This window comes from Tripterygium wilfordii, chromosome 4, assembly GCF_013401445.1.
Source record: "Tripterygium wilfordii isolate XIE 37 chromosome 4, ASM1340144v1, whole genome shotgun sequence".
Lineage (NCBI taxonomy): Eukaryota > Viridiplantae > Streptophyta > Magnoliopsida > Celastrales > Celastraceae > Tripterygium > Tripterygium wilfordii.
In genome coordinates this window covers 15494343-15520894 of record NC_052235.1, presented here as the reverse complement: position 1 = coordinate 15520894, position 26552 = coordinate 15494343, and the positions used below count along the sequence as shown (strand labels likewise).

The following is a 26552-nucleotide window of genomic DNA, read 5'->3' as shown; positions in this document are numbered from 1 at the left end:
TTGATTCCATATATGACGTTTGTTGACACCAAAAAATGATTATTGAGACCATCAAATGATTATTGACACCAAAAAATGATTATCGACACTGAAAAATGATTATCGGCATTGGTAAATAAACATTTCTATAAATAAATAATTAGTTTCACATATGACGTTTATCGACATCAAGAAACGATTACCGATAGTAGGAAATGGTTATCAACATCGATTCCACATATGACATTTATTGACACCAAGAAACAATTACCGATACCAAGAAATGATTATCAACGGTTTACATCCCTAAGATTGGAAGCTGGAAGCACAATGGAAGGACAGTGTTGTCCTTCCACAAAATATGATCGTTAACAAAAGCCAAGCGATCCTGTCCTTTTTCTGGAAGAAAAATAATACAACCCTACCGATTTCTGGAGAGATTACAAATCGACAAAAGTAGTCATTTTTCCTGAAGAAACACGACGGATGATGTCATTTTTTTAACAGATAAACAACACGATGTTACCGGTTTATAATCCTAGCAATGGACCTGGTGTGTCGATTTTTATTTCAGCCATACTCTAACCAAAAATCACCCAACGTTTAAAAACTACAGACACTCACTCATGCCATATACAGAAATTGGCAAACCCACATGTTCAATTTGAGAGATTTCTTTAGATATAAAAATATTTAAGAGAGAATTCACAAGACCTTACCTCTCCTCTAAAGCTTTTTAATGTTGATAATGATAAATTTTTTATCGTCTATTTGCACGGTTTTGGACGTCGATTCAAGTGTGGAAAATTGGTGGCAGTTGGAGTCCGAACATAGGGAAATCGATAAGAAACTTGAAGTTTTAATGTGTGTAACTTAACACTAATATTTCCAATATTGTATAAAACAAGGGTAATTTGGTCTTTTCATTATAAATTTACGTGTAGACTTATAAATTTATGATGTAAACTTATCATGTGTAAAGAGTAGTGTAGAGATAGTAGATTAGTAGTGTGTACATAAAATTTGCCCTTTTTTATATTAAAAAAATCAGCTCAACATTTAGAAGACTCCCACATTTTGGGCCACAGAACTAGGCCTGAGCGGGTCTAAACAGGGCCAGGTACAGGCTAGGCCCAGTTCTTTTAGATCAATGGGCTCTATGGTGAAATCAAAGTAACAAAGCCCAACTACAATATTTTGCAGGCCTTCAGAAAGTATAATGAAGTGTAGTGGTGTTGGTGGATCCTCTGTAATGCAAGCTGTGAACTTTGACAAAAAATTAGGATCGGCTATATAAGTCTAAAGGAAAATCAACGGGAATCCAACTATAGGTACCATGTGGTATAAATTTTTTACCAGTAATGAAAGATGGAGAGAATCACTTACTTCATGATGAACAGATACTGATTAAATACCATTATCACCTCTTTGGGTCATGTTTAGCTCTATGGAGTGGGAAAAATGATACATGAGATTCCATAACCTTGTACATTATAAATAGAAGTATAAAACTATGTACAAACTTATTTTGAGGTTCAATACTCAAAAGGTTTCTCAACCTTTTCCACCTTGTAGCTGTAGGGTATAAATAAATACCTGATCCTTTCATGATTCTCTAAAATGGTTTGAACAAACCAGGAAACCGGATTCTTAGCCTTTTCCACCTGCTTCGTATCAGCAAAGGATGTAGACCCAGTATATGTTCCGGCATGAAATCGTGCCTCGTTAATATTCCCACCACAGGTGAGCCCTGAAATTTAGGAACACAACAGATGTCAGTGATTACAGGGATTAAGAGGTAAAATAAATGCTAAAATAAAGAGCATTGTCCCTCGAGCAAAGCACATAAAAAAAAAAAAAAAGGAAAAAAGGAGAGGCTAGTGAAGTACAAATTAAGGTCTAAAATAGGCTACCAAAAGATAACCACTTCATGTCGCTGAGAGTCTGAGACCAGCAGCCAAAACTAGAAACTGGACAACGAATGTTAAATTTAAACAGGACATTGTGAAATCTTAATGGCATGAAACATAATTTCAAAGGGAATTGGATGGTAATGAACTACATAAGGGAGGGCGAATTCTCTTCTTTTTTATTTGTCGACAAGGAAGGGCGAATTCATGTTACTAAAGCTAGTGATTCGCTACTTAAGTGGTGGTAAAATTGCTAAAGGTAAAGCACATCAAAAGCGTCATAAAGACTGGTTGAGGTAAAGACAGCCTTAAAACCAGGCATGAAAGAGAAGGTGAGGTTTTGCATCAGTAGGAAATGAGATTAAATATTAGGAATATCCAGGAAATAAGTCGCCATTCAATTATCTCTATCAAGCACTCTGGAAGGCAAAATTTATAAAATTAAGCAACAGATTAGATAAATGTTCTTACCCTGGATATCTTGGGTATCACCAGCAGGTGCCTCAAACCAACTTCTCGAAATAGAATTAGAGCCTTAGCTAATGACATTGTCTCCACAACTGTATAAGGGGATGCATTAGTAAATGGATGCAAATCTAAGAACATCTCCATCTCCTCGCCAGTAAATTCTAGATCTTCTATCTTGTCTCCATTGCTTGAGCCTCTCTTTGCAAAATCACCTGCTGAAAATCGTCTTAATGCATCACCAGCAGCTGACACCGGAGTTGACAAGAAAGATTTCTTCTTTAACAAAGTAATAAGATGGGCACGGAGGATTAAACCATAGAGAACCGGTGATTCGGAAAGTGGAGGCTCATCTATCACAGGGAACCCATTATGCCCTGTAGTTTTGAGGACATGCACTATATTTTCAACTTTCTCAATACCATGAAAATACTGAAGTGGACCTGTAACAACATCACCAACTGTCAACTGCCTCATGTAAGGCTCTGCGTGGGTTTCCAGGTAAGGGAAACCTTTTGCTTTCATAATAAGGTCATAAGGTAAGGGAAACCTTTTGCTTTCATAATAAGGTCATATATATTGCCGTTAAATGCATCAGCAACAGTTTTGGAAATAAGCAGAACCAGCATTATCAATGGAAGTAACAGTAGATTATTGGTTAATTCCAGAATAACAACGCACAAAGACACCGTCATTCTCATAGAACCACCGAGAAATGAAGCAGCACCCAGCACCGCATAGAGTCCATGGTTAAGATTTGAATGTGATCCAATTAACATTCCAACAAAACGTCCATAAGATGCACCTGTCACAATAACAGGCACGAAGAGACCCACGGGAGCAACAATACCATAGCTAAAGATACTGAGGAAAAAGCAGGTCACAAAGAATATGAAGACCGAAGAGTATCTAAATTCTTCATCAGTGTCCTTGCTGAAAAGATTTCTGACTGCATCATCATTCGTATTAAAAATAAGACTTGCAAGATCATTATAGTGACCAGGAGGGCATTGGAATTTCTTGTAGTTACCAGACCGGCCTATAGTTGGGCAGGCTTCTGCGGAACCAGATGGGCAAGGAGTGCAAGATGCAACCCATGGTAATCCAAAAAGGAGACAGGATGTGAAGATTGAAATTGAGCAGGCAATAAGAATTTTGTGAGCAATGCCTTTCCTGAAAAAGCAAATTCATCAAAGAGAACAAACTTAGACATTAAATCTGCACATTGAAGACACGTGGAAACATCACAAAGGTAAAATGAGCGCTTACTCATTAATAAGATTGTAAATCCGGAGAACCTTTTCCAAAAGAAAATTATAAAGACTTCCCAATATACCCCCTATAACTCCCAGAAGAAGCACCGGGGGCACATCCACAAGATGATATGACATACTTGCTGAATAAACATCAAACATTATCAACCCTCCTGTGCCAAACAGCCCACATTTGCCGCGCCAACAAAGATCAATGAATGCCCTCAGCACAATTGCAACTACAGCTGTTGTAAAGAAAGCTCTCCACAGAAGGGCACTTCTCCACCTGCAGAACAAAAATTTGATGTAAACAGTCAATGACAACTTCATGAACTCTTCAGCACATAAACTCTCACAAACTATAGCAAATAAGAAGTTACATTCAGCACCCTGGAAGACATACATAAACTCCCTGCAAGAAGATCTTGAAGTTGCAGTCTAGGTACCTAATACCCATGTCAACCTATTACAGAACTAAAGCTGATCTAAAGGTGGATATGAACAGAAGACAAAATGTCCATCATAAATGCAAACAACTACCTTCCCTCCTTTACCCTGTTGGCGCTTGTGAGTAAACAAAAGAAAGAAAAGGCACCATGTAGGTGCTGAACCACAAAGAAAACAAGCCAAACCATGAGTCACCGAAAAAGTACCAGAAGTTGAAATTTTAGAGTTTCACGTACACCAAACCATCACAATAGACAACTTATAAACAATTACAGGCCATCGCTAACATTAAAAAAAAAGGAGTAATATATGTTAGTGTACCAAGATGACAATTCTTCAAGAGCAAACAGAACGCCACCAACTGGAGCACGGAATGCTGCAGCAATACCTGCAGCTGATCCTATTGTAACAAGATCTCGCCTGTCTCGGTCATTTTTGAAATAGTGTAGCCATCTCCATGTTAAACCATATTTCTTAGATCCACCCTGGCCTAGTAATGAAGCAATACAAGCACCAGTGTGCACCATTGGCCCTGCCTTCCCAACAAGAAGGGATGATGAAACAGCAGAAATGCTTCCTACGATCTGCAGTTTGAAAAGATATAATTATCAAAATTTCCCCCGTTTATGTAATTGGTAAAATTATTTGGGAACAATATGAGGTATATGAAATTGGAAATTCTAGGGTTTCTGAAACACTCACAAACCAAACTCAGTCGAATTATCAAATGAGTTTTGAGAAACAAATATTTTGCAGTAGAAAAACAATTTATCCATGTACGACAATTAACATGAATTTGAACAATTAACATGAATTTGAAGGACAAAAAACTGATTTCATGTTGGGAATAGGATAGTTTCTATTCTAAATCACCTTAAGAGCTAGGGTGAAGTTGCATTTAGAAAACATATCCGTCCACAATAAGAAGGACCATTGAATACTTTCAAGAATCATAACATACCCGTTAAGATCTAGAAATAAGAAGAAATCAACATTATTAATTTATACAACTTTTATCCTGAATTGGGGTTAAAAAACAGAAACAAAAGCTTAATTTGTTATATTCTATGCAATGTAATTCTTAAGGAGTCTAGCTCAATAGTGTCAACCAAATAGCAAAACATCAAAGAGAGCTCAAAAAGGCTCCATAGAGGAGTCTAACCTTAACAAACAAAGTTCGCAATGAAAATATTCCAGGCGCATCAACCCCATTCAAGTAAGCTTTCACTTCTGGTATTCCGGAACCAGCAGCAGCAGGCGCAACAAAAGCAGTGATTATGGATGCGAACAGAGTGAGAACCAAATTAGAGACTGAAAACACTGTGAAGGCCATTCCATACCTGAATCAATTAGTTTCACAAAAACTTCATCAGTTTCCTTCCCCGAATTCAATCAAAAACACTAGGCAGTTCAACAAGAAAGCTTACCTCCTAGCGAGCATCATGTTGGAGGTGACAACAAACTTCATGCCGGCAATATTTTCGACCGCCAGATTGTTGAAGAATCCGATAAGACTAACAATCGAGCCAACCAAAAAGCAGAGCGACCACTTCATGAACTGATACTGAAATATCTGGGACCTTCCGCGAGTCCTCCAGTCCTGCTTGAAGAAGTCATTCTCTGCAATCCTGCAAATTTAGGGCAAAACAAGAATCGAAAGTAACAGAAGTGAAAAAAAATTACACCGTAGTGGTAACCGATGAATAACAAATGCTAAGAACAAGTAACTAACTCGTAATCAAGACTCTCGATAGGGCAAACATTCGCGCCGACGATGGCGACTTGTGAAGAGGAGTTGATGACGGATCTCTGTAAAATTAAGGGAGTGGTGAGTGACTCTTCGTCTCCCGCCGAATTGAGGTTGTCGGTAGACATGGTGACCGTTGAGTCTGGACTCTTCAATTACCAGGCATATCGCGAGAGATATGGAGAGACAAGGGAATCCTGCGTTGAATAGCGAGTGCAGGAAGTGTCTGTGACGGAGTGGAATCGGACGAATAAAGATTGAATCTTGACATGATTGTCGTATCCAAGTTGTGCTTTGTTACCGTTCTGTCGAGTAACTGATTTTATCTCACTTGTTTGATCAATAATTGAATGGGATTTTTTTTTTTTGAATGGGATTTTTTTAATTAATTTCTTTTATCGGAAAGGGATTGGATACTCGAACTCGAAACATCTATTAAATATCACACACAATAATATTATTTGAATTACTCATGATTCTATAATTAGTTTTTTGACATCATACAAATTTATTCTTTTGATATTTTATATGGACGTGAACTTGATTTGTCAAATCCATGTGCACCTAACTTTTTATCTAAAGAATAAATTAATTTAAAATCTAATATGTAACTTTTAAAGATAGTACTTTTATAAACACTTAATGATAATCTAGTTAGTTATTATTTCGAACTTAAGGTTACGGTGTCAAAGATCGAAAATGTGAACGAATCAATTTTTTTATAAAATCTTGGTTCAGTGGGATTGTCCCTTCCGAGCCACTATCTGCGTGAACTCCAACTTGTATACGAAGATGATTTACGTCCACTCCACTTCTCGAAAGGAGATGCTAGATAGGGTGATTCCATTCCTCGATAATTGGCTCGGGATTGTCTGCACATAGGAAGCTTCGGACCTTTGCGTGGAAGCCCGAAACAGGAAGTTGCCTTTCAATTGTTTATGTGAACCAATCATTATGCATCACGTAGCATGGACCGTAACTTTCTTTTTTATTTTAGGCTTACGAAGGTTTTATCCAAATCATCACACTCTGTGTGCCAAATTCAATAAATAATGGAGCATGACAACCACGTGATTACACAATTATTAATTTTTTTCTTTCTAATTATATTATCTGTATTTCTTTTTAACAAATTAACAGTCTAGTTTTGACTATGCGTAAAATCATCTTGTAAGTGAAAAATATTAAAAAAAAAATGATCTTCCTATGAATTTAATAAATTACCATGATGAATATGTAAGATTTTGATCGTTGGATCTTGTATTCAACTACTTAATCTTATAAAAAAAATAGCAATTTATGCACTTTGTGTCCCAACGACTCCGAACCACTTTTGTACTCCTCTTTTTTTCTTTTCTTTTTTTTTTTTCTTCTTACAATACCAACTTATCTCAATCGGTCAATCCAACCACAATCTAGACTCAACGTGGCATTCAATAAATTAAAAACCAAAAAACAATATTTACTACCAACTACTACCAACTTGATGCCCCACCTAATTGAAGTTATTTAAAGACCATCTTGATTGATTCTTTTTTGATTTTTTTTTTTTGTGTTTTTTTAATGCATGTTCTTCCCAGTGTGTGGACCAAAATTAACAGCTCTGAAAAGGGATGGCATGGGGCATCTTCTTCAATCTATTATTTGTGATAAGAGCCAAACACATGTGGTCCTATTATATATAATATTGCACTTATTTTAAAGAAAGATACAGCCCATACTTAGCACGTGTTTCATGCAGGTGTTTTTGTAAAGTTAACAATAATGTCTTGGGGTACACAAATTATATTATGATTGCATTCCTTGGGCCTCTTCCTATGTTTTTATGGGCTGTTTTCAATGTCTGACCCAAAAGATAAATGGGCCGAAACTACAATCGTCATGTCGCGACGAAAATGAAAGCTATTACATAGGTATCACATAATGGTGCGGTGGTACCTCACCTCACTGCGTTACCAAACGATTTTTTGCAGGTTGCGGTGGTGGGATAAGGGGTGACGCTGTGCCCTCGTTCCCATGGCCTACATTCTCTGCTAAGGAAACGTTGTTTCCCCCATCCTTCATACTTTTCCCAGTTAGTTCGTTACCTGCATCCTTTCCCATTAAACAAACACCCATTCTACCCTACCTTCCAAGCCTCCCATCACTAAATCAGGAAACCTGAAGCCCTCTATTTGATTTATTGCTTCCAGATTTGGACAGCACCAATATGGGGGCAGAAAATATAGCTAGACGTCAGATCTCAGAAGTCCATTTAAGTGTTATACTAGGCCAGCACTTTACCATAAACAAAACAAAACCAAACCAAACCAAACCAAATCAAACCAGGGAAATAGCAACAGCGTAGTAAAAATACCAAAGGTTAGTCTTTAAAACCATTTAGCATAGCTTGATTAAAAAAATCGTTGGTTCAAATGATTAAGTTAGTTTTTTGAACCTCTTCACACACGTGCGTGGGATGTCACATGTTCTACACCCACTATGGTGCAATTTAACGTTACTTCCGCATTGGATTTCGACCCAATGCTAAATAATTAAATGGCAACAATGATCAACTTTTCAAAGAACATAAGTAAATGTCAAATAACCATCTTTTCAAGAAATGCCAAGTTATGTGGAACTATATTATAACTAATTTTTGTCATCCTTAGCAATATTCAAGTCATTGATGACATCTATGTAGTTCCTCGAACAAACATTAGCCTTACCTCTCCTATACCAAGCCTGCATAACTTTTACGACTAAATTTTTTGATTGGTATGACCATCGAAACAAATGACTCAGAAAAAAAAGTGTAAAATCAGAAAAGAAGAGAATGAAGCATCAGGGAATTAAAGAATAAGCAGGAGGCATCAAAACACAGACAGAGAGAGAGAGACGTATTAAATGCCATCCATTCCCGAGGCCTACCATTCTCTGCTAAGAAACGTTGTTTCCCCTACCCTTTCATACTTTTCCCAGTTAGTTCGTTTACCAGAATCCTTTCCCATTAAACAAGCACCCATTCTACCATACCTTCCAAGGATTCCATCACTAAATCAGGAAAAACCTCAAGGCCCAAGCCCTAGATATGGTTTCTAACTCCCAGATTTGGAGAGCATCCGGGGTCACTACAGACCCTAACAACGGATTTTCAACTAAACCACAAATCCGTAAGGCTTTTTAGATGCAATTGCAAACAGTTCAATTTCTCACCAAGAAAACTCAAGAGTAGTTCGGTCAACAAATGCAGACATGCAGTTAGTAAATGTAACAATTGCTTTCCAAGAAATTAATGTCAATAAAAAAAGATCAGTTGGCGAAACATCTAATCATATGAGAATTCAGCATTAGCAATGATTTGTTGTCCACTTTTTTAATGTCAATAAAAAAAGATCAGTTGGCGAAACATCTAATCATATGAGAATTCAGGATTAACAGTAAAAAAGTGGACAACAAATCATTGCTAGAACTTAGAACTTAGAAGCCCATTTAAGTGTGTTACACTAGGAAGTTCTGTCAACTTCACCATAACTCAAACAAAACCAGAGAAGTAGCAACAGTGCAGTAAAAATACCAAAGGTTACTGTTTAAAACCATTTAGCTATAATAGAGAACACAGAGTGTAAAAAAAAATTGCTACCGGTCTTGAAAAAAGCAGCAGCAAATGCTAAATAATTAAATGGCAAGACGATGTCACCAAGGATCAATTTTTTCGAAGAACATAAGTAAATGCCAAATAACTATCTAACCAAGAAATGCCAAATTATGTGGAACTGTCTTATAACTAATTTTTTGTCATCCTTATCAAATATTCAAGTCATTGTTGACATCTATGTAGTTCCACCGAAACAAACATTAGCCTTACCTCTCCTATACCTTACCTGTATAAAGAAACTTTATGAATAAAAGATTTCGACTGGTACAACCCTCAAAACAAATTACTTGGGGGGAAAAAACGTGTAAACTCGAAAAAGAAGAGAATGAAGCATCAGGTAATTAAAGAATCAAAACAGAGACGGAAAAAAAAGAGAGAGACTAACATAATGGTACTTATATAAAGCCTTGCCAAGTCAGCCCAAGATAATTGGCCTCACATAGATGGTGGAAGAGAATTCACAGAGAAACTTAGTGATGAGATACCAAAGAGTGTCTATTTGTAACCAGAATCGCCCTACTCTGAGTGGGTGATTCTGTCCAAACAACATAAGAAAGTCACTGCAGAAATCCACAGCAAAAACACAATATAACAACATGACAATCATTACAACCATATGTTTTCTGATCAACTGAAAATTATTTGTCAGACCCCTAATCACATCTAAAGCTTCCATCTGTTGTTTACCCCCTCCCTTTTCTTAAAAAGAAGTCAAAACATCCTATTAATTTTAAAGTAACTTTTACCAACTCTTACTCAATGGCTACACTCATAAAGAGTCTTTGGATTCACGGGTTGAGTGTCATATACCATGAAAACTTATATGATAAATCACAGGAATCAACAACACATGAAATCATTATCTACCACAAATAATACATGCACCGAAGTAAGCATCACATAACTATTTGCCCTACCAAGCAGATTCGCCCTACTCTTGAGTACGTGATTCCGTCCACACAACACGAAAGAGACTGGAGATTCACACCAAAAACAAAGTAAACAAGAAGACAATCACTAGAACCTTACTTTTCATGATAAACTGAAAACATTTGTCAGCCCCCTAATGACATCTAAGCTAACATCAGCTGTTGTCTGTTGACCCCCTCCCTCTTCTTAAAAAGCAGTCAAAACACCCTAATGACATGCTTCTTTAGATTATAGAGAAACTTTTACCAACTCTTAGTCTCTTACTCAATGGCCACACTCATAATGAGTTATTGGTTTCACACGTTGAGAATCGTATACCAGAGTAGGCTGAATAGGGTTTTTGAAAATCGATTATATGATGAATCATGCGAATCAACACACGAAATCAATATCTACTACAAATCACACATTCTTGTGCAGAAATCCAAATTAAGCATCAAAAGATCCATTTTCCTGTATAGCAAGAACATACAACACACAATGTGCAAACAAATAAGGAACCATGATCAGAATCACGAAGTACCAACATATACAAACAAGATGATTTCTTGGTTAGCAAATATAAATTTGAAGACCACATTCTTCCATAAGGCCACTGAAAGAACACACAAGATTTCAAGATAATTGAACTGATTTTACTAATTGAAACTAGGAACACACTATGAAATAAAAATATGCAGCTCTGGTTTTCGAGGAACCAGTACCCTCCCACTTTCCACTACTCTGCCAAAAACTAACTTTCCTCCTCTACCCCAGGATCCCTTAAGCAACGGAAATTACGAGAATAATAGTTTGAACCAATAGGAACAAAAGCATTCCATTACATCTCAGAAACTTGTCCCACTTTTTAGCTTAACTATCCCTGATTATATAAGTTGCAAGAAGGATGATTTCCAAGGTATCACACAAACACTTGGAACCCTTAATCTTAACATAAACTACTTTGCATTGAAATATTTTAAAATGGTAGATTATAAAGAGTGGTTGATCTAAAATATGTCAGATCTAGATAATCAGCATTGAAATCCTGAAAAGAGAAATTACTGATAATTATAGGCATTTGCAAATGCCAGGTATATCAATGATGCCATAAATCTGTCTGTAATTCTTTAGTAAAAAAAAATATTATCAACTTAAAATAGAATCTCTCAATTTATATCATAAACGATGACATTAAAATGATAATTGAAGGAACATAAGCAATCTATTTTTCAATTAGGTAATTGACATATTGACCAACAAAAATCCATGTTTTTGAACATCTCTGTTACACTTTAAAAAAAATAGTTTTTGTTGAAAAAAGGATTATGTACAAAACTCACCTGAAACGAAGAAGTCAGTTTATGTACAAACTTGTGATCAGATTTCTGCCCATGTCATCAACATTTATTGGAGCAAGGCATAGTGGCTATTATTACGATGTAGAGAGCGTGAAAATCATGTCACATTTTGTAAGAAAGACACTAATGTCCTAAGTGAGTATTGAGAATGACCTTATCATACCTGGGAGTAGCAGCACGTCAGCACTGAGCTTTGATGTAATCTTCCCGAGATAGTACCGGTTGCCAATTTGCTTTGATGCTAAAGCAATATCTATATTCTTTGCACAGAGTGCATTCTTTGAAAACTTGGCTTTAGCACAGAGTGCACAAAATGGTAGGGTGCTACCTCACTGCAATGCATAACAAAAACAGTTTTTTTTTGCAGGATTTGGTGGGCTAATGCATGACACTGTGCATTTTGTGGGCATTCAACACAGGGCCAAACAAGCCAGTGTGAGAAGTCAAAACCATGATGTTCCAAAAGCTGCCTCCGACAAAATACACCATGTTGAGGTACAAGGAGGAGATTGGGAAACTCACGGCTCCATTAAGCAATGGAAATATACCTTAGGCAAGGTAAGTAACTAAAGCTTACTGGTGCGAGACCAATTGTTTAAGCAACATTCTTTTTCTCTTAACACAATAATCAATTTATTGTGCCTTTATAATAACCTCATCAATCTTCTGTCAATAAAAGAAAAACTTCAAACTGGATTTGCAACTTCTCTTAGGCCAAATGGCACATTGCAGAACCCATTTCTGCAAGAATTTCTAGGTCAAATGACCAACTCTCTTCATTTGGTTTCATATGTACCATAGCATAAATTGATTGCATATGACGTCCCCAAAGAGAGTATACATATAGGAAGGGAGGGAAGGGAAAAAAACTGCCATTCTCTGCTAAGAAAGGTTGTTTCCCCTAACCTTCATATTTTCCCCAGTTAGTTTGTTACCTGTATCCTTTCCCATTAAACAAACACCCATTCTTTCCAAGGTTTCCATCACTAAATCAGGAAACCTTAAGGCCCAAGCACTAGATTTGATATCTTACTTCCAGATTTGGAGAGCATCCAGGGTCACCACAGACCCTAACAATGGATTTTCAACTAAATCACAGATCCATAAAGGCTTTTTAGATAAACAGTCCCAACTTCTGAGCAAGAAAACTCAGAAGAGTTTGGTCAACAAATGCAGTTAGTAAATGTAACAAATGCTTTCCAAGAACTTAATGTAAATACATAAAGATCAGTTGGCAAAACATGTAATCATATGAGAATGAGCATTAACAATTAAAAAGTAGACAGCACCAATATGGGGCCAGAAATCATAGCAAGAAGTTAGAACTTAGAAGCCCATTTAACTTAATGTAAATATATAAAGATCAGTTGGCAAAACATGTAATCATATGAGAATGAGCATTAACAAATAAAGAGTGGACAGCACCAACATGGGGCCAGAAATCATAGCAAGAAGTTAGAACTTAGAAGCCCATTTAAGTGTTATACTATGAAGTTCTGGGCAATTTACCACACCTCAAACAAAACCAGAGAAGTAGCAACAGAACAGTTCAGTAAAAATACCAAAAATTACTCTTTAAAACCATTTAGCATGGCTTGATCACAGAAAGAGCCATAAGTCTAGGTTGAACCATTCTTTTGAAGCAAATATGACCTTTATAAGAGAAGTGCAAAGTTTGGATCATCCCCAGTATCCAATCTCATTTTCAAAGAAAAGAATAAAGATCATTGAGTGTAAAGAGAAATAACTACTGGTATGAAAAAAACGAAAATGCTAAATAATTCAATGGAAAGACGATGATGACGGGCGGCAACAAGGATCAATTTTCTTCCAAGAACATAAGTAAATGCCAAATAACTATCGAACCAAGAAATGCCAAGTTATGTGGAACTGTCTCATAAATAATTTATCATCCTTAGCAATATTCAAGTCATTGATGACATCTATGTAGTTTCCTGTTTCCCAAACAAACATTAGCCTTAGTGCCTTACCTCTCCTATAACAAGCCTGTATAAAGAAACTTTATTAATAAAAATTTTGATTGGAACAACCATCGAAACAGGTTAATCAACACAAAATAAAGAAGCGTGAGATGTAGCAGGCAGTTGACAATCGGTGGAGGAACCCAAAACCCATGGAAAAATCAATACCGGAACTGTCTACCACTGCGTTAAACTCGATGAACGACAGAGCAAGTCAAAGCCGCGCCAAAAAGATAAATCGAGGAGGAACAAAACAACCAATTCTATGGTGCTATAAAAGTAGAGGCCCGAACATCACCAAACAAAACTTTTCTATGAACAAGGTATTGAAAAAAGCCAGAGAGAATAAAAATCAAAGAGAGAGTTAAAACTCAAAAGGTATTGAAAAAAAAAAAAACCAAACACTAGAAAAACATGATTATGAAAATTCCAAATACAAGGGAAAAAAACCCAAAAACCCAAACATTTTTATTGGTATCGTGACACAACTGCTTTGCATGTTTTTTGCATAATGAAATTCTCAATTTTATTCATGCAAGGAACACCCTTGCCTAAACCAAACCAAGCTACACCAAACAAAATAAAACAAAGCCAAGCCACTCTTGAAACAGACACTCCAACTTACACACATTCAATATTAAAAAACCAGATAGAGATAAAAAAGACAAAAAATTAAAAAAAGAAGAAGCAAAAGACTTGATTATCAAAATTCCAAATACAATGAAAAAAAATACAAATGCAAAAAACAAATTTTGGTTTTGTGGCAGCAGGCTTTACATGTTTTTGGCACAATGAAATTCTCAGTTTTGTTCATGCAAGGAATCACCCGTTGCCTCAACAAAGCCAAGCCACATCAAACCAAACCAAGCAAGCCAATCTCAAAACAAAAACTCCAGCTTAAGCAAATTCAATATCATAAACTGATTGTCAGAATTAGAAGAAAAACAGAGAGAATAAAAATCAAAAGAGATTCTAAAACTCAAAACGTATTGAAAAGAAAAAAAAAACCGAACACCAAAACAACTTGTTTATCAAAATTCCAAATACAAAGAGAAATAAACCCAAACAATTATATTGGTTTCGTGACAATGGCTGGCTTTGCATGATTTTTGCAGAATGAAATTCTCAGTTTTGTTCATGCAAGGAACCACCCTTGACTAAACAAAACCAAGCCACGTAACAAAAAAAAGCAAAGCCAAACGTGAAACAGAAACTCCAAAACTAAAAAAAGAAGAAGCAAAAGACCTGATTATCAAAATTCCAAATACAAAGAGAAAATATTGGTTTTGTGACAGCGGCTTTGGCACAATGAAATTCTCAGTTTTGTTCATGCAAGGAATCACCCTTGCCTATATGAATGCAATTAATCATTAATATTTTTGTAAAACCATCCGTGCGTTGTGTAGGTATTCAACAAAAAATATATTCAATCCCTCTAATATACAGCTCATGGAACATTAAGAAATAATATGGGAAATGTGAAACCACGTTTCATTATAAATATCAACACATGCACTTTAACAACTAATATCTTATTTCTCAGGAGCAAAAGGAGAATGAAAATTGGGAGAGTAATCCGTATGCATTGCATCTTTTTCATTCTCCTGTCTTGTCCAAATATTGAGTCCATCAAACTTTTATTTATAATCTAACTATAAAAATTCCAATTATTGCCTGTCATGGTTATTGTCTGTTGGCCAAATGAATGTTGTCGTACAGTCTTGGACATTTGGAGCATTGGCTAAATCTTTTAAATACATCTGAAGATCACCATTATCACCTGTACTTCATAAATGAATGGAAACATGTATTTTAGTTAACCTATAACTTACCTAACAAAAAATCGTTATCGTCCATATGATTGTACGACTCTGGAAATATGGCTATATGTGCCCAAACCAGATCAAGAGTATAAAACAAATGTTATTCCAGAAATGGGGAGCCTATTACAGGCATTGATTTCCAGAGTCATACAACCATTTCTAGATTAACATTTATTCTATACTCTTGATCTCTGGTTTAGGCACATATAACTATATTTCCAGAGTCGTACAATCATATGGATGATAACGATTTTTCGTTAGGTAAGTTATAGCTTAACTAAAGATACAGGTTTCCATTCCTTTATTTATTATTATACTAATGTAATGTCAACTATGGTTAAATACAGACGATAATGGTGATCATCGGATGTATTTAAGACATTTAACCAATGCTCCATATGTCCAACACTATATACGACAACATCCATTTGGGCAACCGGCAATAATCATGACATACAAGAATTGGAATTTTTATAGTCAGATTATAAATAAAAGCTTGGTGGACTCAACATATGGACAAGAGAATGAAAAAGATGCAATGGATATGGATTATACTCCCGATTTTCATTCTCCTTTTGCTCGAAATAAGATATTAGTAATTAATTAGTTGTTGGAGTGCATGTGTTGATATTTATAATGAAAAGTGGTTTCACATTTCCCATACTTAACCGCCTTCAATATCGAAAACTAAACTGATTGTCAGGATTAGTAGGGGGGAAAAAAAGAACGAAATAAGATCATAAAAATAAAAGGAAAACTAAAATTTTTGAAAGAATAATTTTTTTTTAAAAAGCTAAATCCTATTTAAACCTAATATTAAATTTTTTGGCTTTTGTACGTTTTTGAAAAAGCCCCTGCAGAAACAGAGACAAGAAAAGTAGAGCAAATCTTGAAACAAAAGCAAAGGGATAAAATATCCAAAACCTACAAAAAAACCCAATTACCAAAACTCCAGCTTCTGTATCTTGAAACAAACACTCCAACTCAACCACCTTCACAATATCATAAACATAAACAGATTTATTTGGAAGAAGGAAGAGAATTTTTTTTTAAAAAAAAAAGAAGAAAACTAAAACGCACAGAAGTATTTAAAAAAAAAAAAAAACCCCAATAAAACTCAAATCATTAAACTTTCGGACTTGAATTGTCAGTTTGATTAGTGCAAGAATCACAAATGCCTAAATTAAGCCACACTGAAGCAAACCAAGAAAGCCACAAATCCTCCAAACTTAACCACCTTCAATAGCGTAAACAGATAGTCGGAACAAAAAACAGAGAGAGATTGAAAGGCGAAAATAAATCCTAGACTCACGAACGTATCGAAAAGGAAAACCCGAATAAAACACAGTAATCAAAATTCAAAAAACAAATCGAGATACGTGACAACGCCCGTAGCACGATATTCTCACTATTACTCATGCAAGGAAGCCTAGCCTAAACCAAGAAAAACCCTGATAAAACAATATTAATCAAAATTAGAAGAACAGAGAGACGGCCAAATCGTAGAGCCTATGCAAGTAGTACCTTACATCAACACGAAAAGCCCCCGAAAGATTGGTTTGTGTCAGGTAATATGCGTTCGGCGACGGAGAACATGTGAAGAAGGGGACGCTTCCCAAAGACGCATGCAAAGGAAAGAAGAGAATCACTCAATTCAATAGAAGGGCTGAAACTGAAAGAGCAAAGAAAATAGTTGAAGGAAGACAAGTCCCTTACCTCGACTCAGAGATCTGATGATGACTATCGCTCTTCCATCGTCTTCCTTCCCAAACTGTTTTCCTAATCAGGTTCTCCCGTTTGTTTTTCTTGTGAGAGAGTGAGACTGATATTTATTACCTCTTGAGGCGGTTCGGGTTTCATGCGGCACCGTTTTAACGCTATCGAGTGTAGGGAAGTTTTGGGAAGTACTTCTAATAAGCGTTTTAAAAAAATAGCCGTTTTACTTTTTATGCGGCGCCGTTTCACAATAACTTTTTCAATCTTATTTTGGGCTTTTTGTCAATCGCTCCTTCTTGGGCTTTTTTTTGCGTTCATGGATACTGGGAGTGCTTATTTGCTAAATCCACAAGAAACATAAAAGTGTCCAGGCCCACTAAATAGTTCAAACATCTCAAGAAAAAGAAATCCAACTTCTTGAAATGAATATCTATTGAATATAATAATTTTTAAAATTCAGTTACAAATCCATTAATCTATACATTGAATAGGCGGCTTAACTGATTGATTAAGGGTGTTAAAAAACAATAGAAACTGAATTGGCTGCTAACCCGATTGATTGGTAGATTTTTTTTTTAATAAAATTTAATTAGAACCGACTAAAATAACTTAATTAATTAAATAACCATCAATAACTGTCCAAATTAATCTGGCACCTAAAAATTATAAAAAAAGGTGAGTTTCCAATGATCCTATAAATTATCACAATGGATTGAGCATGTCGCTGTTGTCCTTAATTTTTTAAATAAAAGATTTTTAAAAATGATAGATAGATAACATGTAGAATTTTGACTGTCGATCACGTATTCAAATATTAAATTAAAAAAAATGATACACTTTCTATTTAGCAATTTAAAATCACTTAGGTTTTTCATTTTTTTTAATTAACTTAATTTTTTAATCAATAAAAATTAAATATTAGATTCAAAATTATTGATATAAAAAAATTAAATGGGCCTCAGATTCATAAACTGCAGTCGCGGCGGGAGGGAAAGCAGCTGCACAGCCATCACAAAATTGTGCGGCGCTGCATTACCAATTATAAACAGTGTCAGCTAAACCACAGACCCACAAGGCTTTTTTAGATGCAATTATAAACAGTTTCAATTTCTGAGCAAGAGAACTCGAGAAGAATTCGGTCGTCTACAAATGCAATTAGTAAAGGTAAAAAGTGGACAGCACGGGGCACAAATCATAAGCTAGAAGTTAGAACTTGGAAGCCCATATAAGTGTTATACTAGGAAGTTCTGGGCACTCTACCATAACTCAAACAAAACGAAGTAGCAACAGTGCTGTAAAAACATCAAAGATTACTCTTTTAAGACCATTTAGCTATAATAGAGAACACTGAGTGTAAAGAAAAACTACAACTGGTCTGAAAAAAGCAGGCAGCAGCAAATGCTAAATAATTAAATGGCAAGACGATGGCAACAAGGATCAATTTCTCCAAAGAACATAAGTAAATGCCAAATAACTATCTAACCAATAAATACCAAGTTATGTGGAGCTGTCTTATAACGAATTTTTGTCATCCTTAGCAATATTCAAGTCATTGTTGACATCTATGCAGTTCCCAAAACAAACATTAGCTTTACCTCTCCTATACCATACCTTTATCTGTATAAAGAAACTTTACGAATAAAGATTTTTGATAGGTACGACCCTCAAAACAAATGACTCCGGAAAAAAAAAAAAAAGGTGTAAAATCGGAAAAGAAGAGAATGAAGTATCAGGTAATTAAAGGATTAAGTAGCAGGCATCAAAACACAGACAGAGAAAAGAGACATGGTACTTATATAAAGCCTTGCCAAGCCAGCCCAAGGTAATTAATTGGCCTCACATAGGTGGTGGAAGAGTATTCACTGAGAAACTTCACGATGCGATATTAAAGAGTGTCTATTTGTAACCAGAATCGCTCCTCTCAGTGGGTGATTCTGTACAAACAACATAAGAAAGTCACTGAAGAAATCCACCAAAAACACAGTAAAACAACACAACAATCATTACAACCATAGGTTTTCTGATCAACTGAAAATTATTTGTCAGACCCCTAATAACATCTAAAGCTTCCTTGTGCAGTTGACTTCTCTCCCTTTTCTTTAAAAGCAGTGAAAACACCCTATTAATTTTAAAGTAACTTTTACCAACTCTTACTCAATGGCTACACTCATAAAGAGTCTTTGGATTCATGGGTTGAGTGTCATATACCAGATTATCCCGGATAGAGTTTCTGAAAACTTAACTGACAAATCACAATAATCAACAACAGACAAAATCAACATCTACCACAAATCATACATGCGCCGAAATCCAAAGTAAGTATCAGATAACTATTCGCCCTACAAATCAAATTTGCCCTACTCTGAGTAGGTGATTCTGTTCACACAACATGAAAGAGACTGGAGATTCACACCAAAAACAGAGTAAACAACAAGACAATCACTAGAAACTTACTTTTCTTGATAAACTGAAAACAATTGTCAGCCCCCTAATGACATCTAAGCTAACATCCACTGTTGTCTGTTGACCCCCTCCCTCTTCTTAAAAAGCAGTCAAAACACCCCGATGAAACGCTTCTTTAGATTATAGAGAAAATTTTACCAACTCTTAGTCTATTACTCAATGGCTACTACACTCATAATGAGTTATTGGTTTCATAGCTTGAGAATTGTATACCAGAATAGCCTGGATAAGGTTTCTAAAAATAAATTATCTGATGAATCACGGGAATCAACCCATGAAAATCAATATGTACTACAAATCACACATTCTTGTGCAGAAATTCAAATTAAGCATCAGAAGACCCATTTACTGGTATAGCAAGAACATACAACACTGGCGTGTGCAAACAAAATAAGGAACCATGTTCACAATTACAAAGTACAGCATATACAAAAGAGATGCTTTCTTGGTTAGCAAATAGAAATTTGAAGACCACATTCTTCCATAAGGCCACTGAATGAACACACAGAAGATTTCAAGATAATTGAAATGATTTTACTAATTGGAACCGGGAATACAGACTATGAACTAAAAATATGCAGCTCTAGTTTTTGAGGAATTAGTACCCTTACACTTTCCACTACTCTGTCAAAAACTAACTCCACAATCCCTTAAGCAACAGAAATTGCTAGAACAATAGTTTGAACCAATAGGAACACAAGAAGTGTTCCATTACATCTGAGACACCTGTCCCACTTCTTAGCTTACTATCCCTCCTCTTGTATATTTGAGTAACAGGTCTAACAGCCACTTTCTATGATTTCCTTTTTTTTTAACAATTATCAGTCTTCTGACTCTTCTCTGCTCGTTTAAAACAGATTATGTAAGTTGCAAGTAGGATGATTTCCAAGGTATCACACACACTTGGGAACCTTAATTGTAACATAAACTATGTTGCATTGAAATAATTAAAAATGGTAGATTATTATGAAGAGGGGATGTTCTAAAATATGTCAGATCTAGATAATCAGCATTGAAATCCTGAAAAGATAATTATATGCATTTGAAAAATCTGTCTGTGATTCTTTAGTAGAAAAATATTACCAACTTAAAATAGAATCTCTCAATTTATATCGTAAACGATGACATTAAAATGATAATTCAAGGAACATAACTAATCTATTTTTCAATTAGATAATTGCCATACTGACCAACAAAAATCCATGTTTTGAACATCTCTTATCACACTTTCAAAAAGAAAAATAGTTTTTGTGGAAAAAAAGATTATGTACAAAACTCACCTGAAACAAAGAAATCAGTTTATGTAAACACTTGTAACCAGATGTCTGCTCATGTCATCAACATTTATTGGAGCAAGGCACAGTGGCTATTATTATGATGTGAAGAAAGCGTGAAAATCATGTCACACTTTGTAAGAAATACACCATTGTCCTAAGTGAGTGTTGAGAATGACTTTATCATACCTGGGATTAACAGCACAGAGCTTTGGTGTGATCTTCCTGAGATAGTACTGGTTGCCAATTTGCTTTGATGCTAAAGCAATATCTATATTTTCTGCACAGAGGGCACTCTACGGATCAGACAAGTATCTAATCATTCAAGCAACACAATTCACTGAAAAATCAAGAGTGAAGATTTTACAACAAAAAAAAAAAGACTCACTCGGGGGAATTGGGACAAGTGACTAAAGAATTCATGATGTTAAGACAGAGTGGAAGGAAGATCATTAGGACCACTAGCTAGCTACCACCGTCAGCATCACATTGTCTGGAACAATGAGACTGAAACACTGACGGAAATCGAATCGTGCAACCTTACTAGGCTATTTAGCTGTTTTCCCCCCTCAGAGAAGGAGTAAATATATAATAACTTCTCATCAATCATGCAAAGAATTAACAAAATTAACCAACTAATAAATTACAAAATAAAATAAATCAGTTGATACAAAATACAAGATCACTATGATATTATTTTGTTGAGGAAAAGAATGATTATAAAAATGTAAAGCAAAATCAGGTCCTTTGAAATGTAACACAATGATACTTTTAAAAACAGTAAAAGATATCAAAGAGAATTAAAGGCTATCTGCTTCCATCCATCAAATTATAAAACATGACCTAACAGGGAAGACTCTAAAACCCTTGGAAGGCCAACCATTTAAGAACCATGATGTATTTAGATCACTCCAAATAATTCCCTTTTGCTTCCAATTTCTTCCTCAACTTCTCACTTGTACTGTTGTACCTCAAGGCCCAGTAAGTAACTTCTGAATTTTGTATTATGACCCACTTTCTTTTACAAAATTCCATCTGAACCTCACCCTATCAAGAATGGTTGCTCCCTCAACCACCTTTAAAGCAGCATCGTATTTCTCACAGTTGTTAACCGTGTTTATTGTGTTTCATTTATTCTAATGGCAGTTCCAAAGCATACAGAGATCATAATTCCAGTAATATTTACCATAAAGTGCTGCAGAAAATAAAAAAAGCATAGATGCAATCAATCACAGTATGTACATGATTTTGGCAGGACGAAATTCCCAGTGTTAATCAGGTACGCAAGACTATCCTACAACAAGCCAACCAAAACTAGCCCAAACACAAGAAAAAAGAAGATAAAAAACATAAAAACCAAAACAGCTTTCTTCCTTTTGTGACAACGGTTTTGTTTATTTTTGACAGAATGAAATACCCAGTTTTAACTGTAAAAGGAAACACCCTTTACCTAAACCAAGTCAGGCAATACAGATCCAAAACAAAACAAAGCCGAGCCAATCTCAGACATAAAAAATGCAAGTGAACCACCTTCCATATCAGAAATACTTATCAGAAAGAAAAAAAAAATAAAAAAGAGAATAAAAATAAAAAGAAACCCAAAACTAACAGAAGTATTATAGAAGAAACTCAAAACTCACAGAAGTATAAAAAAGCCAAACCCTAATAGAACCCAATTCTGAAAACTCCAACTCAACCACATTCAATATTATAAACGGAGCAACAGGATAGGGAAAAAAAATCCAAAAAAAGAGAATAAAAATAAGAAAGAAACCCAAAACTCACAGAAGTATAAAAAAAGCCAAACCCTAAACTAAACCTGACTATCAAAATTCCGGCATTTGTATCTTCTCGAAAGAATGAAATTGTCATGTAAGGAACCACTCTTGCCTAAACAAAGCCGAGTCAATCCCGAAACGAAAAACAAAAGTATGAAAAAGCCAAACCCTTGCAAAAGTCAATTATCAAAGTTCTGGATTTTGTATCTCTTCAGCAGAATTCATAAAAAAGTTTATAACATTGTAAAAAATATCATATGACAGTTCATACCATGGCAAGGTTCTTCCTCTTGGACCAAGAAATCTTGAGGAATTTCACAATCTGAAACCATAGCACTCACTTTATCAGCTTAATATTCGAGAATTCAATATTCAGTATCCACCTGCTAGATTTATAAACCACCACATCTTAGTTAAATAATGAACTCTATAATGTAAAACATGTAGGTCTGACACTCAAATCTGCACTAAATTTTGTAAGCCATGGCTTTGGATACAAATACAAACAATTTAAAATCTGAGCAAGAACACTCGAGTTCGGAAGGAAAAAAGTGTAGTTAGTATGTGTAACAAATGCTTTCCAAAGAAATTAATGCAAACACAAACTATGACGCTGAAGATCAATTAGCAAAATATGAAATCACATGGGAATGAGACCTGCCAATTAAAAAGAGCAGTACCAATATTAGGGGCAGAAATCATAGCTAGAAAAGTAGAAATTAAAGACCATTTACGTGTTAAACTAAAGAATCAGTAGTTCGACATGCCCCACTCTAGTGAGGAAGTTCAGGGCACCTTGCCATAGCTCAAACAAAACAAGAGAAGTAACAATAGCAGATGTTACTCTTTAAACCCATCAGCATAGCATGACCACAGAAAGAGCCACAAATCTAGGACAAGGCATTCTTTTGAAGCAAATCTGAACTTTACAAGGCAATTCAAAGACGAGAATAGAGAACACTCAAGTGCAAAGTGAAGGAACTACTGGTCCAAAGGTTTTCAAGCTAAAAATATTTGAACTGTTCATTGAAGCAAACGAGCATTACGATTGTCCATTAAACAAAAGGTAACCTGAAGAGAAAATACTAGCGAATTGACCAAGTAACATCTCCCTTTGCTTGAAAAAAAAAACACACTGATGGGAAAGTTCATATCACAAACCACAAATGGCAACAACGCCAAGTTGGCTATGTGGAACTGTTTTACTGCTATTTCCTCCAAATGTGACCTCTACATCCTCAGCCATGTTCAAGTCACTGACGACATCTTTGTAGTCCCCCAAAGAACCATTTGCATAACCTCTCATATACCAAGCATGCCTAAAGAGTAAAGAAACATGCTGCAAATAAAAAAATTGATTAATAGAACCATCGAAACATATAAATGGGAGAAAATGCGGAAAATCAGAAACGATGCGAATGAAGCATCAGATAATTAAAGAATAAGCAAGAGACATCAGAGCACACAAAGAGAGAGAGAGAGAGAGAAATTAATATAATGGTACTTTTATAAAACCTTGTATTTTTCTATATCAGGGAACCATGAAAAGCCATGAGTTAGAAACTTGGCTGACATATAACAACCCAAGTCAACCCAACATAATGGGCATCACATAGGCGATGCAAGACAATTTACAGAGAAACTTGGTGACAGAACACTAATAGTGTCCCTTTGAAACCAGAATAATCCCACCATGAGCAGCTGATTATGTCCACGCAACACAAGAAAGAGATTGAAGAAATTCATACCAAGGTCCAAAACAAAGTAGAACAACATGACAACCATTACAATATACCTTTTGTGATCACCTGAAAATATTTGTCAGCTCCCTACCAACATCTGCTGTTGACCCCTCCATTTTCTCTAAAAGAAGTCAAAGCACCCTATTAAAGCACAACTTTAGATTTTAGAGATTTTTACCAATTCTTACTAAATGGCTACACTCGCAATGATTTTAAAATTCAAGGGCTGTGTCATATCCATGAATAGATTTTGAGAAAATCCAATTATCAGAATTAGAAACTACACCATATACAAACAAGGAGCTTTCTAGATTTATTCAACTTGCTTCCTTTTATCTTACCTCATTATTCCATAGGCCACTTTCTCCAATTACTCGTTTAGCAATTATCTGATATCCTCTGCTGCTCTCCTTTTACAAAGGATTACTAGGCAGTAATCCCCGTGTTGCCATGGGTTTAATTCTTTGTTCACGTTTTGTTCTTGGCTTTGGTTTGTTAGCTGGGCTGCTATTGGTATAGTGAAAACTGAAAAATGTAAACACACTTGCCTAAAAACTGATATGCACTTAGATCTAAATGGAGTATCATACAATAATGAGATGAAAGTTGTGTAAGAACTGATTTGCAGAAATTAATCAATCCTAAAAATATATGTTAAACCTGAGGAGAATGATATAGAGCAACAAAATTTCGGGTAAGCAGCTCATAAATAACAATAAAACACTATGTAGAATAGGGGAAAAAAAAATTCACACAAGTCATATCAAGAGAATTTTAGCCCATATCAAAGATGAAAGCCCCACATCAAATATATAGACCTGGAAATCAGCCACAAATAGAACAAATTAATCCCATGTCCAATGAAAGCATTTTTAGGACCCAAGAAGAGGGGCACAATAATTTGCAAGGAAAATTAAACAAAAAAAATTATGGTAACTTTTTTTGGCTGATTATATGTTGTAGACAAATTCATATACTGTGAACCAAAATCCTAACAGGAAAGACAGGTTCCTAAACCTATCAAAGGAGGAAAGACAAATTCATATACTCCACAGTCGAAAATCAGTCCATATAGCAAAACTTAGAACCGACTTACTAATTCTTAATCCAACCATACTTCACACAAAATGTGCAGAATACTTGAGCTTAGAAATCTGAAATGGTGATCTCGAACTTGAAATGAATAGCTTCAAAACTTAAAAGTCCAACCCTAAGAACAACAAATTATATGGGAAATCATCAAAAATAGGCTAATCAACACAAAATTCTCAAAATAGATCAAACAAAAATCAATTTGAAATCTTTCACGTGAATTATCAGAAGAGCACTTTATTCCTTAGGGAGTTCCTCAGAAAAGCTTCCTGCATTTAAAGTACAATATCCTAAGATTGTCAGGAATCTCGCATAAATGCGCACGCACATACAAAGAGAGGAGATGGGTTACAGGGGTGGCCTTGACGATCTATAGAAATGAGCATATCTCTCAACTTACATAACAAAACATGCATCTTCTTCTATTTTCTCAGCTTCCATTGTATCTCTTCCATAGTTACATCAGCAGCCTTATATATGTCACATGATCACCGCAAGTTTTAATTATATTTGTCACATCATTAAAAATGAAAAATATTTTTTGATATCACTTGCCAGTCTATTAGTCAACTAAACTACCATTTAAGTTGAGTTCAATCAACTAAAATGCAAGCTGTTTACATAAAAATAGATAGTTTAACTTACTGTTTCTTTTACCAAATGAGTATTACCTGTGAAGAGTTAGCAACCTGAAGCTCCAAAGTTCTCTCTCAAACCTTTTTCCTAAAACCAGGACAAAGATGCATATAGAAGAAAGTAAGCAACATTTCAATTAACACACTTGAAGAGAGTGACAACATTCATAATATAGACCTTAAGATGCTTCAAGGCCAGAGAAATTGCTTCAAATCCCCACCACAAGTATTGGTTTATTTGTTTTCTAGGTACAACCTGAAGAACCCAACACAAAATCAGCTCTTGCTATACCTAGAAATAAAGAAGCGCGAGATGAAGCAGGCGGTTGACAATCGGTG

At 35.4% G+C, this 26552-nt stretch overlaps 1 protein-coding gene and 2 long non-coding RNA genes across 12 annotated transcripts; all 3 read right to left on the bottom strand.

The window, feature by feature from the left end:
- Positions 1-1365: 1365 nt before the first annotated feature.
- LOC119997534 (putative chloride channel-like protein CLC-g) lies at positions 1366-6103 on the bottom strand. The gene is made up of 8 exons (XM_038844631.1): positions 5787-6103; positions 5482-5682; positions 5217-5394; positions 4376-4638; positions 3624-3893; positions 2905-3527; positions 2361-2866; positions 1366-1729 (listed from the first exon to the last, which is right to left on the bottom strand). The coding sequence occupies exons 1-8, from the start codon at positions 5927-5929 to the stop codon at positions 1595-1597; spliced, it is 2319 nt and encodes a 772-aa protein (XP_038700559.1). The 5' UTR covers positions 5930-6103; the 3' UTR covers positions 1366-1594.
- Positions 6104-11580: 5477 nt separating this feature from the next.
- Positions 11581-17335, bottom strand: LOC119996607. 2 transcript variants are annotated; one of them, XR_005467887.1, is made up of 3 exons: positions 17230-17335; positions 17038-17124; positions 11581-12040 (listed from the first exon to the last, which is right to left on the bottom strand). It is a non-coding gene; the product is annotated as an uncharacterized LOC119996607 (long non-coding RNA). The 2 variants fall into 2 exon arrangements; XR_005467886.1 differs by lacking the exon at positions 11581-12040 and adding an exon at positions 12047-12174.
- A 693-nt stretch (positions 17336-18028) lies between these two features.
- On the bottom strand, positions 18029-26552 carry LOC119996477. 9 transcript variants are annotated; one of them, XR_005467865.1, is made up of 8 exons: positions 26506-26552; positions 26392-26469; positions 24828-26301; positions 24540-24627; positions 23816-24083; positions 23016-23066; positions 21156-21246; positions 18029-18256 (listed from the first exon to the last, which is right to left on the bottom strand). It is a non-coding gene; the product is annotated as an uncharacterized LOC119996477 (long non-coding RNA). The 9 variants fall into 9 exon arrangements; XR_005467870.1 differs by having other exon boundaries at positions 23016-23127; positions 23906-24083; XR_005467866.1 differs by lacking the exon at positions 18029-18256 and adding an exon at positions 20879-21058.

What these genes read in the sequence shown, in the direction of transcription:
- LOC119997534 (XM_038844631.1), bottom strand. Translation starts at nt 5,929, where the DNA reads ATGTCTACCGACAACCTCAATTCGGCGGGAGACGAAGAGTCACTCACC. An exon ending in AACATGATGCTCGCTAGGAG is followed by an intron (nt 5,395 to 5,481) that starts GTAAGCTTTCTT and finishes TAATTGATTCAG; the next exon opens with GTATGGAATGGCCTTCACAG. An exon ending in TGCGAACTTTGTTTGTTAAG is followed by an intron (nt 4,639 to 5,216) that starts GTTAGACTCCTC and finishes TTCAAACTGCAG; the next exon opens with ATCGTAGGAAGCATTTCTGC.